A 13,085-nucleotide genomic window follows, 5' to 3' on the forward strand; every position below is an offset into this window, starting at 1 on the left:
AGACACTTGGCATTCTCAGCCCAGTGTATTTTCCTTCACTGTGATCTGTGCGGTTTGTGTCCAACACAGAGCAACTTGTTGACAGAAATAGCACTTTTCAGACTACTTTTAATGTGGTTCACCAATCCACCGTGAGGGCTGAGTGTGCTGTCCCATCTAAATCTTGGCATTTGTTTCATACATCAACTAGTGTTTAGGAATAGCCAGCACCCCTTTCCTTCATCAGTCTCTGCTTGCAAACAATACCCTGCACATGAAAAGCATTCCCAGACCTGTCAGTGAGTGCTGCCGATAATAAACTCCAATAAAAGCTGGAACCCATTATTCCCAAAAGCAGGAAGGAAGCGGGAGCAACAGTTGGTACACTATGCACAGGTTGACATAATGTAGCTTTATGGGCCATCTGAGGTTCTTTGTTAAAACAGTAACAGGGGACGAGTTGGAGCAGCAGATAGGAAGCGCTCATCAATGCTTGGCATGCAGTATTACCAGAGGGTAACAAGACGCTGGGAATGTTTCCTTTTCCTAGATGGGAGAACACTTAAATTGGCTTCACACTCCATTTTTTGTGGGAGTTGTCCTGATACAATGCCTCATTGTGTAAGTCCTCATCTTCTCTCAGGAGTCTTAATTTGTTGGGAAGGTGGCCGGGGGGGGCACACACGTTTGTGTACATGTTTCTTATTGCTACTAAATAAAGTGAAAAGATTAAAACCAAGGCTAATCTCTTCTGCACTTTTCCCTGAGCACAAAAATACGATGCAATCATAAAATTTCCTATTTTTAGGGATGCAATTTTCTGATACAGAGCACTGACCCAATCCCAGCTGGAAAAACACTGGTTACTTTATTTTAAATAAACAAATAATGCATCCATTCAAGCCTTTTGGAGAGTTTTGGTGATATTAACTATAAAATAGAAAGGTAGTAATACAGACTGTCTAAAAAAAAGTTTGCGCTCTAGTTATGGTGACTGAAATTAAGTATTTGGTTAGTCCTGTTAATTAGCAATAATTATCTGGTATCTATAAGTGTAGAGCACTAGCCAGGTTTGCAATCAAAATATGGTCCCTTCAGCCTTCGGAAATCAACATGACAGTGACCAAAATGCTAACAATGAGGCTTCAAAACAAGGAGTACAAAAATCAATTTGTAATGTGGCTACATCCATTTTTTATTTAGAGTCTTTGGGTGGGTTAGTTGTCCACTTTGGTGTTTTCATGATATTTACTGACCAATCAAAAAATATAGAATATTTTAAACACTTGTGCCTTCAGCCTTTCAAGTCCACAACCCCAGATTCTACCCAGGCATTTCTCTTGAATCTGTATAATGCTCGCAGCGTAAACGGTTAAACGTTTGCTCTAAATTAAAAGGGGGGAAAACAACAGTAATACACTGGTGAGTTACCTGTTTTACCAAAAGAGACCAACAGAAATTAGTTTAAGTATGGGTTTGTCAGACAATATGTCTGTCTTTCTTAACCTGCATGAATACAACATGAGGTTTATCAAAAATTAAATATCTTACTCAACTGGGGTAATTGAGAGGCAGCTAGACTTCCATCAGCACTATCATTAGCTGAACTATCATTACAATTGGAGCTAAGGGGACAGATAAATACAGTAAATAGCTATATTTATTTCCTGACATGAAAAGCCAATTTGGTATATTTTTGATATTTTCTCAGTTACAGGTGACACAGACCAGTCCAGTTAGAGGGAACAGAGCCAAACGAGATATCCTTACACTTCAACAGTTCCAAAATATGTGGAATTTCCAGAGTAACAAGAAAGAGCCAACCTTTGAACTGCACAGCAGATCACTGCAAAAAGGTTAAGTGGAAACATGTTGAAGCCGTGTGTAGAGAGGCTATCGCAGCTAACCCACGCTCTCAGGCACATGCAGAATGGGAAAGATTCAGAATGCAGGGGAACTCCCAAAAGTTTAGTACCTGCACGCATCACTGGACAAGTCTAGACCAGAGAAATGATTACACACAAAGAAAGGGGGCAACAGGGGCAAACAAATGGTAGCAGTAGTTGAGTAACAAAGAGAAGAACCATTAGAGATGACTGTTCTTACATGATCCAAGCTCACTCCCCGTATCACAATAGGTTAAAGAAGATAAAGGGTTTTGTGATTTCATCGGCTAATGACACCTTCAGATTTGGTTTTACTGTCTTAAATGCACAGAGTAGGGAAGCCGATTACTCATGTAGCTGAATGGGTTAACAGATGCAGATTCTAACAATACGGTCTGCAGCCATCGGTGGTGAAACACACCAAAACATTTCTGCCCCACAGTGGGTTGTCTTGCTCCATCTGATGTCAGTATGAGTGAACGGGAACATTTTGTGCTGTTTATTCAAATCACTGTCAGTGATCTGAGAAGCACATGATTTATATTTTCTGGGGCCAAAACACAGAAAACCTTTTAAGGCTTCTCATGTTGCAATATTATTATTATAATACCTATAACTCACTCTAGATGTGGGTGTGCATGCTGACTATGTACAACAAATTATGTGAAGGGAATGGGTGGTAAAGAATTCAAGATTACAGAACAGTGCACCACAATCACAGATCAGCCACAAGCAAAATGCACCATCACGACAATCATACCCAGACATGCTCCAGCATGCGCACTGAATACACAACTTCAAACTCTTACCCAATCAGCTTCAACGCTTTTAGTTTTTTTCTATATCTTTTGATTTTTTCGGAAAGGGGGGGGGGGGGGGGGGGGGGGGGCATTCCATACAAACATTTGTACAAACACTGAAGTCCAGTGTGTTGCCATCACTTGGTGAATTAGGGAAGAAAAAATGTATGATGCAACATAACCTACGTAAGGAATTAACATGGTATTGCTCTCCACCTTCCCTCCCTTCCGCCCTCTGTCTTTGTCATTTCCTCCTTTCTGGTCAATTTTCCCAGCAACCCGTGGGCAGACCTGTTCTGCTGTATTCCTGTCACCAAGTTTGGTTAACACGTCTTTCCAAACTCCACTTCTCTGAGCTCTCCACCTCTGCTCTAAACACGATCCACTATCACAGATAAGCCAGAAACTGATCTTCTCTTGAAATCTTGATAAGAAATTTATTTTAAGTGCTTTTATGTTTAATCTTAAGGTGGACATGATCATATCATATCAGCAGGATTTAGATCTTTTTTTACTGGTCTGGGTTTTTTTTAGAACTAGTCTCCGTTCTGATCTCACCGACCTTAGAGAACTGATAATTAGGCACCATTGCCAAGAAGATGGGGTCATTTCAGTCAGAAGAAAATCAGACAAAATCTTTGGGCTGCTTCTGACAATTATTGGTGAACTTTCCATTGTTGTCACTTGTAAAGTTGCTGATGTTAACGACTCCAACTCTAGGCCAGTAAATTAGAGCCCCAAAATTCAGAATGGGCATCTCAAGCAAAAACACTAGGAACTATTCAAGTATTCTCTGAAGATTGCCCCCAGGACTAACCCATTTTCAAGTCACTGCACTCAGTTATGGCACACTTATGACTTTCTGGCTTTTCTATGAGAATTTAGTCTTTGAAGGAATTTCACAAAAGACGTGATGGCTGTAGTTATCTTTGGTTTTGCAAGGTTATTTTCTTTATTCAATAGCATGTTCATTCATGATAAAATCGTAGTAAAGACATGTTGATTTTAATGGAACTTTCTGTTAAGAAAAAATAATTTAAAATAGTTGGGGCACTTGCACTGCATTTGTGGAAAGGCAATAAATGCGCTTCTAAATATAAATAACAGAGCATTCCTTTCCTGTTTTGGTGCAATCTCTTACAAGCGTCAAGCAGTTAACTTTGTCCATCTTTGGTCAGTAAAGGGACTCAAGTATTGTGACTGTAGATGGACTTTTGTGCTAAGTAAACTGATTGATGTACAGCACCAAATCAGGATACACAATGCCAAATTGGTCTCACAACATTGAGATTGCAACATCAACAACGGCAACAACAGCAATAACAATAATAATAGTAATAATTATTATTATTGGGAGAGGGCAGATTATTGGCCAGTCATCTTAAAACATCACAAACGATTACAGGGTAATGCAATGAATCTAATATCTAATATCCAATGAAAAGCCAGAAACCAACAGGGCATTATTTTGTCAGACCATATGTCAAACGAACATACAAAGTACAAAATATCCAAATCTAGTAACAACTACACATATCTCCAATAAAAAAAAAGCCCTTCACCTCTTGATGGAGGTCAAACAACGCATTAGTCCAGACTGTTGGCTGCATTAAATGTTAGTTGTATTCGAGTGTATTCCTTTCGTTTATATCTATATTGTAGTGTATTGAGGCCACCCAAATAAGCCACTTCAGTTAAGGTTATTTTAGGGTGTTTTAGTCAAAGTGGCGTGTTATACAGTCTCGACATGCTCGCCATAGTTTCACTAATCTCCGATAAGCCTCCTTCCCAATTAAATCTTTAGGTTAAACAGTCATGAATGTGTCAGTGTGGTTAAGTGTTGCGGTGGCAATCATAGGCCGACTTAAGATTTATCCATGTTGAAAGGAACAATGGCTCCCTCTGAGCCCAAAATAAACCCATTAGACTGGCAGATGACTTTCCATTGCTTTGACATACAGTAATTAGAGTCATGAAACTAGTATGAGGCTAACATGACTGACCAGTTAAAAAACAACCCACTAAGAGTTTCAAAGCACGCTGAGGCAGGGAGCAGCCCTGGTGGCCAATTAGCAATGGTCTGGATGCTATTTAGCCTACATCTGTACTTTCCAGTCAACCCTTGCACCCTAGCAACAATATAACAGCGAACCTCAATAAATTTGTGACAGACTTTTCTCATATTCCATGGCTCATGGAACTGTTCGGCTATAAATGGTTTATTTGTGGGACATGTGGCCTCTCATCATCCAGCAGGGATATTTAAAGTCTCTTTCATTCATCATCCATTGTGGTTAAAACTCTTGGAAGGGCTTTTCTTAACAATTGCAGAGGTTTGAGGATTACTTTGTTATTGCTGCCTTTGTAGTCCATGTTTGACTTGCTATACCTTCTAAAGGTGGAAAGGCTCCTAGAGTTTCCTCAAGTAAGTACAACAAGTTACTAGCTTCTGCCAGAGGTCTCTTTCTGTTAAAACGGAACTTAAAGTGCTGCTTGCAATGGATTGCTTGCCTATTGGGGATCTAAGTCTAACATTTAAAAGTTTTAGGTTACCTTAAAGCTGTAGATATCAGATCAACTTCCGAATTGACAAGGTTAATAATTTCTGAGTCTCGTCTTTGAAGGAGACTCAGAAATGAGATGAAAACTTGGACAAAAGTTAATGATAACATGCTGTCCATAGCAATAAGTCAGTACTGCCATGTGGATAAAACTGACACGTTTTGGCTAGAAAATCACTTGAGACTTGAGTCGTTTCACCATCGGTTTTTTTGTGAGTACTTGATGTGACTTTTTTGTTGTTTTTAACAGAGTTTAAAGTTAATCCATCCATCTACTTTTGAATGCATGAGGGATCAAAAGCACTGGTGAAAACAGCACAAATTAAAAAGCCCCAAACCTCATGCTTCAAGGGTCTGTAACTTAAGAAGATAAATGTATATTGGTCCAATAGATATGTTATTGTACAAAAAAAATAAAGCATTTCTAAGAAGGTCAGGTAGAAACTTTTCTCAGATTTGACCCTCATTTGTAGGAGAAGTACAACCTGTCAAGAAAAAAGATTGCAAAATTATGTTTTTGGATAAAGTCGCCAAACTTTTCAAATGTTTTTACGAGATTTCACTGGTGATACTATATACATGCAGCTTTTGAAATGGTTGATGCGTTCCATCTATTTACATACAACTTTACTCCTTAGGTTTTTAGATGAACGGTTAAAAGTGAGACCGTTATAAAATGTTCTACAAAATGGGAAAAGCCTTTAATAAGAGTGGAATTTCTTTTCCATAAAAACATCTTTGGTGAGTGGACATTTTGAGACTTGCTAGCATTTCACACTAACCAGAGAGAAGGCAACGATTTAAGCATATATTATCGTCACCTCCAAAAGTAAGTTTTAATGCATGAAGTTGTGGTTGTGGTTATCTTAGACATGCTCTCACAATGATGTGCTCAGGCTAAAACCGTAGTTAAGTAGGAGCCTAATTGTCTAAAAGGAAACATTTTCTCTCAAGATTTTAGAATATGTTATACAGTTTCTAACATGCATATAATATTACCAAACCTTACTGATCATCTACTGTGTAGCACATGCATCATGTTTTAGTCCTCCCTTTTCTTTTGCAACAACAATACATTTCCCTGTCTAAACAGAAACATGGATAATAAACCTACTCAAGACCTGGTGACAGCAGGGAAAAACACAAGCCTAAACAGAGAAGCTAATGATACCCTTGACTGGCTGTAAACAAGAGCAATGTGTTGCTGAGACATCAGGAATTCAACCAGCCACTGACAGAGGACCTAAAATTAGCCTAATGTTTACCCCCTGGATAACAATGGGTAGAAACATAGTCCACTAGAAGTAGAACTCACAAGCACCAAGAGATATTAAGAGACAGTGTCACACAAAAATGTTTTGTTCCTTATTATCAGTGCAAAGTTATTTATTTTCATAAAAACATGTTACTCTAATGATAAGTCACAGTTTTATATATCAAAATAATATTTTTCAGATAACAATCAGTTTTAACAATCTAAATTCCCACGACCAGTACTGACGGTAAATATTCACAAGAGATATGAGGGGGAAATTAATGAACTCCACGGAATCGAGTGTTTTTAACACTGAGAGGGGGATGTACTTACTGAAAATATAGAGGAAAAAGGAGGGAGTGGGGATCTCAGGCAGAGAGACAGACGAAGGGGGATTATGAAAGCATGAAGTGCAAAACGCAGCAAGACTATAAGTGAGAAAATAAACAAGCACTGGGCTGCCAAGCACTGGCTCAGCGGAGGTACTTCCCCTTATGTGCACAGCTGGATTTATGAGACGGTGAGCAATACTCCCCTCACTTCTCCCAGACTCTGACACAAGCAGGGGAATTTAGCAGCTCCATGCTAGTCTGCTTCAAAAATAGCAATGGATAACTACCCAGTAGCAGCTACATAGCTATAGCAGCACAGTACTGAAAAGTTTGCACATTTCCAACTAGCCCTATTGGCATGTCGGTGTTTGGTTTACCATAATCTAATAACCCAACACAGACATGCCAATACAAATTACTTTTAAAGCAATCGTTGTACAAGGTCAATGGTTTGATTAGAAGCAATTACCAAAGGCTGTGGAGATGAAAGAATTACAGTCATATTCATTTATTTCAGAGCACATTTAAAAAAAAATGCATGGGCCTTGTGTAGGTACTGGATCCCTGTTTGGCTTCTTCCTTTTAGGTCCTTCTCTTGGCCTCCTCCGATACCTTTTTTAATGTATTAGGTGTGATTGCGTTGATTGCATCCTATGTTTGGATCACACATTGACTTTGATCACAAAATGAATTCATCGGGTGTGTTTGGGCTAATATTTTGTGCTATCATCAAAAACTGCTGCTGGGTTCTGTAATCATTTTTAATTTAAAAACAATAAAGCAACACAAAAGGCTAATGGGTGCCTTGAAGTTGAGACATGATTACTCAGTTGGTTAAAGATTTTTAAACAGAAAATATGTTTTGAATGTCACATACATAAACTGGGACAGTGATATCTGCTGTTGGGTACAAATTAGATCTTGAATTGTTGAATGCCCCAGAAAGAACAAAGCTACACTACAGTAGAAAGTTTAATGATAAAGTTTTTCTACTAGTGTACTGTAGCCTGCTTTAGCCAGGCAAAAACATGATGACATGCCCTATACAATGTGATTTACTGTCCACGAGGGACCCTAGGGTCAGAATGATGTAAATTTAATCATCAGCGAGTGTATCTGTGGCTGCGTAGATGTAACCGTGCTGTCAAATTTGCTGTGGCCGTTCAGGCACGTTGTCACAATGAGGTACCCTTTTGCCATCTTGCCACAGTGCAAGTCGTTTGGCCTAATATTTTTCTTTGGTTGCCTCAGGAAGTAACAGTAAAACTAGGCTCCAATAGTTTGACCCTGGGGGATAAAATGCACAACCCTGTAAACAAGGAGCATGCCCCTGACTGCGCTCCTGACCCAACAAGCCCTCTTGATTTCAGAGCCGTGGGCTCTGATAACAGTGGCACAGTGGAAAATTAGTACACCTCAACTGACCATGATAATTCACGGCATGTCCTGGCACCTGTGAAGCTCAGCCCACATGTCAAGGCATTTGCTTGTCTCAAACTGCTCTGTAGCTATAGCAGCTGTTTGATAGTAGACATTCATGCTCTACCTGGATAGTTAATAATAATAATACTAATAATAACAAACTTTATTTGTATAGAACTTGTGTAATACACACTTGCAAACATAATAGGTAACCCTCCTGTATACCACCCACCCAACTCCTGTTCAAGTCTTCTATTTGTAAGGGGCAACCAGTCTTTTCAAATCTTGATTGTGTAAGCGTGTGATTTTGCACACTAAAAACTGCATGCGACTTTGTGATTGTAAGATATGCATACAATCATAGATAGATAGATAGATAGATAGATAGATAGATAGATAGATAGATAGATAGATAGATAGATAGATAGATAGATAGATAGATAGATAGATAGATAGATAGATAGATAGATAGATAGATACTTTGTCAAGTTTAACATACATTTTCATTTGTTTGCAACTAAGTTGGCTGTTATAACTTCAAGTCAGAAAAACAAACCTACAGAAAAAAATACTACAGACATTCACTCAAAAGTATGCTAATTATACAGAGTAGACTGTAGAGTGTGCTCTATGGGATATTAGATGCAACGCTTCTGTTTGGAAGGAACAGCCAATGAGAAGAAAGCTGGTTTTAAGTGCAAATGCCATTAAAAAAGCAAGGAACTGGGTTTCAGGCAGAGCACAAATTGAGAAACTGCACCAAGGGCCAGTATAGTATGATGAAATATTATTTTGAACTGTAACTCATGCAAAGCTCCTCAAGTACGGTCCAGTATTAAAAATCTAAAGTTAAAAAGGTTTAAACTTTAAACACTCCCCAAAATTTCATTCTGTTCATCTGCACGTAGCGATTTCAGTGGGAGAAACATTTCATCACTCATCCAAGTGACCTAACAAGTGATGAAATGTTTCTCCCACTGAAAATGCTGACATGCTGAGAGAATCAACTTTTTGGGATTTCCTTACCTGGATGATTGAGCATAGATCAAGACAACTTTAAACACTGCAGCTGCCATATACCATAACTGAGAAAATAGAGCCTTTATAAACATAACTGAGAAAATAGAGCCTTTATAAACATTATCTGGATTTTTGCAGATTAGTCCAGTATAGTGATTCTTTACCATCATTACCCATTCTTTACTCCAAGCCAGCGATTTTTGGGAAGACATAAGCAGCTTCTTTCACTTGTATTTTAGTTTCTGAGAAATCTTTTAATGTTTGGGAGACAGAAATTTCAAACTTTCTGGTTTAATTGTGAAACCTTTTAGAATGCATCTGCTGTAAAGCACTCTTTCTGTAAAGTTACCCCATAACAGTAATTCTGACCAAGTATTCATTTTTATCTCTCAAAATCCATTGGGATTTACTGGAACTTACAGTGATGATGCAATTACCTTTCGTGGTGCAACAGCTTTTATTAATATGCAAAACAAACAACCACACCTAAACCATCTGAAACTACACAATGCTGATGCAATCTGTCCTTGAAAACCAGTTCTCCTGCTAGGCTCAAAACCGTTTGCAGCTGTCCACATACTTCTGTGTTGACATTTTATGGTTAAAAAAGAAATACACTTGGAAAATGACTTCTTGGAACCATTTTTAAAGAGGAAAATTAATGACAATTAAACAAAACATGACTGAACAAATACCAAGAACGTCCAGGTAAATTTCCAGGAAGAAGAGCATTCACATGAACCTAATAAAATTTTAAATTATAATTTGTCCATCTAAAAAGAAGTACTCTCCTTATGAAAAAGGGCACAATATAAACATGGACAGTACATTTTAATTTGTTCAGACTAGCTTTCCAGTGAGTCACAGATTCACAGAGATGATCAGGTTTACAGATAAACAGCAAGTCAAAACAATTAGAAGTTACTGAAGTGTAATCACTACAACAGCTAAGGCTCAACATCCACAGAAAATGCACAGTGTTTGTTTGCTTTTCTAAAATTTAGATATACTATGAATGAAACTTCTCCTGCCCACTTCAGTCAATAAGGTTGTAACCATCCACCATTTGAAGAAAGTGTGTCATATATTTGACATGCACAATTAATTAAAATGAATCCAAAGAGGTGGATTTAGCAAATGCATGTTCTGGTGTGGAGCAGAGCATCATGATAAAGACTGTACTCACTGGAAAATTATAAAAAACTTTCCCTCTATTAATTAAACATTTCACATTCTTCCATTCTACTCACTGGTAGTTCGGAGGGTTCAGGGAGAAACTCAGCATCTTCTCCAAAAATAAAATCTGGAGGCAATTCTGGATAGCATGCATTGAATATGATATCCCCTGGGAGAAAAGAGAAGAACGCGTTATTACTCGTTTCATTAAAACACAAATCTGAAATGTTTGCTTGTACTGCAGTAAGTGTTGTAAACAGCCACAATTTACAAAGGAAGTGACTGAGCTTTGATCACACATAAGATCATTTCCATTTAGTTTTAATCAAAGTTGACTTCTTCTCAACAAATAATTAAAAAACAAAAAAAACAATGCATCAATCTTCTGTATTCTGTCTGCTATTATGAAATGAAAGATTTTTTTGAAGCATTACTGAAACCAGGAAATTGTGGTGGTTGTGTGTGGTTTTACTAGTTGCATTAAGCACACAATGTGCATTTAAGCTCTAGCGTCTTGTAGTTTTAAGTGCCTTAAATAAGAAAACTTCACATTCACCCTTGCAACCATTAAAAACCTTGGCACAGCAGCACATTAGCAAAAGTTTTAAGATTATGCCTTTTCATTGCATATTCAATTTAAATTCCATATTATGTACCCCATATAGTAAACCACACACTAAAAAAACTTCAAGCAATACATCATCTTAAGTTTTTTTTTTAATGATGACCGGCTGAATGACACATCCCATATTAAAAATAGCAATTACTTGTAATAATAACTCTATATTAAACATGTTTTGGTGAGTGATTAGCAACCTGCAACCCTGAGGCTAAAATCTGCAGTTCCCTTAATTCCTATGGGGACTGACTTCGAAAATGAGCCAATCCCTATAAACTCATGTTAAAATGTTTAGTTTTACAGGAACAAAACAGTATTTTGACCTTTACGGTTAGTTTACCTATTTATATGGGGTTTTGCTTAAACTTAGCAGCTCTGATTGACAGGTGTGTCGGTATGGCCAGCTGTAGTGGATAGCTTTGTGTTTGAGCCTTTAAATATTTTTAATGCAACTATCTGAAAGTAGTTTAATATTCTGGCACTTGTAGTAACACATCGTTAATGTAGTTGGTGTTTCAGTTTTGGTGAGTGGCATTCTCCTTCTATATATATTCTTTGGTGATTACCACTCTTAATGAGCAAAGGCAAGGCAACTTTCAAATGTACACTAAGCAGAGAATCACTCTGCACACTCCTGTCCTATTACAATGATTAATCCCAATACCCACTGCACTCATTGTGTCACAGCTTTGCGATTCTAACGTAACGCTACATAAAACACCTACAAGTATGCAATTAATCTTTAGACACATGAACTAAAAAAAATAAAACTTTAAATATTACTTAGGTTAATGTTACTCATATAAACAGTATCAATAAATGTAGGTGCACAAAACATAAATAAATTCTAGATTTAAAAAATGATTATTATTGTTTAAAGTAAAAAGGGAAAAAAACAAAATGTTCCAGTAGAAAAAGTTAACTGTTAGCATTATATTCATCTTCTTTTGCCTGCTCCATTTCTAACTGTCTGTAAATTTGCTCCACCGGAACTGACATCCATCTGACATACAAATCTTGCTCTCTCCTGATAACTCCAAATGAAAATCTAAGCATCTTCAACTCTTCCAGCTCCAGCTTCAGCTTCCTGTCTTTTTGTCAGTGCCACCGACTCCAAACCGTACATCACTACAAGTTTTGCCTCTATCTTGTAAAGCTTCCCTTTCAGTCCTGCAGCTATCCTTCTGTCACCCTTGACACTCTGTCCACTCCACCCTGCCTGTACTCTTTCACCTCTCTCGTGGCCTGACCACTGCTTTGGCTGGTCCCCACATATTTACTGTAAACTACATAACCATATTCAAACTCTTATACACGTATGATACATGTCATTTTGTGTTTAATAAATATATTTAATAAATAAATAAAAATTATTACAAACATATTGAGATAAAATTACAAAAATATAAGCGCACACTGGAAATGGCCCTCACTGGCTCACATAACAAAGCTTGGTTCACAATGTTCTTAAATTACGTTACACAACTCTATTTCTGTGCTGCAAGACGTCCTGTTCTGCTTTTTTTTTCCTTTTTCTTTTTGTTCCACACAGCAAGAAGAGGCAAACACACACATGTGGAAGTATTTTTCCAGTGGAGAAGAGTCAAACGAGGAAACGAGAGGTTGTGTCGTAAACCAGCTCCAAACCACTGGAAGCTTGACAGAAAAACTGCTGGCGTGGTTCCAGAGGGAAATGGAGGTCTTGGAAGAGCAGACTTCACAGGTTATAGAGGCTTTTGTATGATGTTTTCTTCATACATGCTCAGACAGCAAGAAGAAGCTTCACTCAAACGTGACTGCATAATGTACCTTCTCTCCAAATCTTATTCAGACAGACGTTTTATTGAAGTCAGAAGGGTACAATGTGTACAACTACAAAGCAGTACCAGCCATGGCGGTCACGTGGAAGAGGCTGGGTTTATATTGATAGTGATTAGCTGTGTACAGAGTGTGCCATGCCAAGCAGATCCATAGACCAATCTGCAGCTCTGCATCCTTGATTAGACAAACCTCTTTCCTGAGGCCAAAGCACAGG

General features: G+C 38.0%; 1 protein-coding gene across 2 annotated transcripts in view; it reads right to left on the minus strand.

Annotated features, from left to right (window-relative positions):
• The window catches only part of babam2 (BRISC and BRCA1 A complex member 2), a 111,894-nt gene that overhangs the window by 85,727 nt on the left and 13,082 nt on the right, over positions 1–13,085 (minus strand). For both annotated transcript variants that reach the window (XM_025900746.1, XM_003445447.5), the window contains exon 4: positions 10,506–10,600. In XM_025900746.1, coding sequence (XP_025756531.1) covers positions 10,506–10,600 — 95 coding nt within the window. The remainder of the gene's footprint in view (positions 1–10,505; positions 10,601–13,085) is intronic.

Source organism: Oreochromis niloticus, linkage group LG19, assembly GCF_001858045.2.
Source record: "Oreochromis niloticus isolate F11D_XX linkage group LG19, O_niloticus_UMD_NMBU, whole genome shotgun sequence".
NCBI lineage: Eukaryota > Metazoa > Chordata > Actinopteri > Cichliformes > Cichlidae > Oreochromis > Oreochromis niloticus.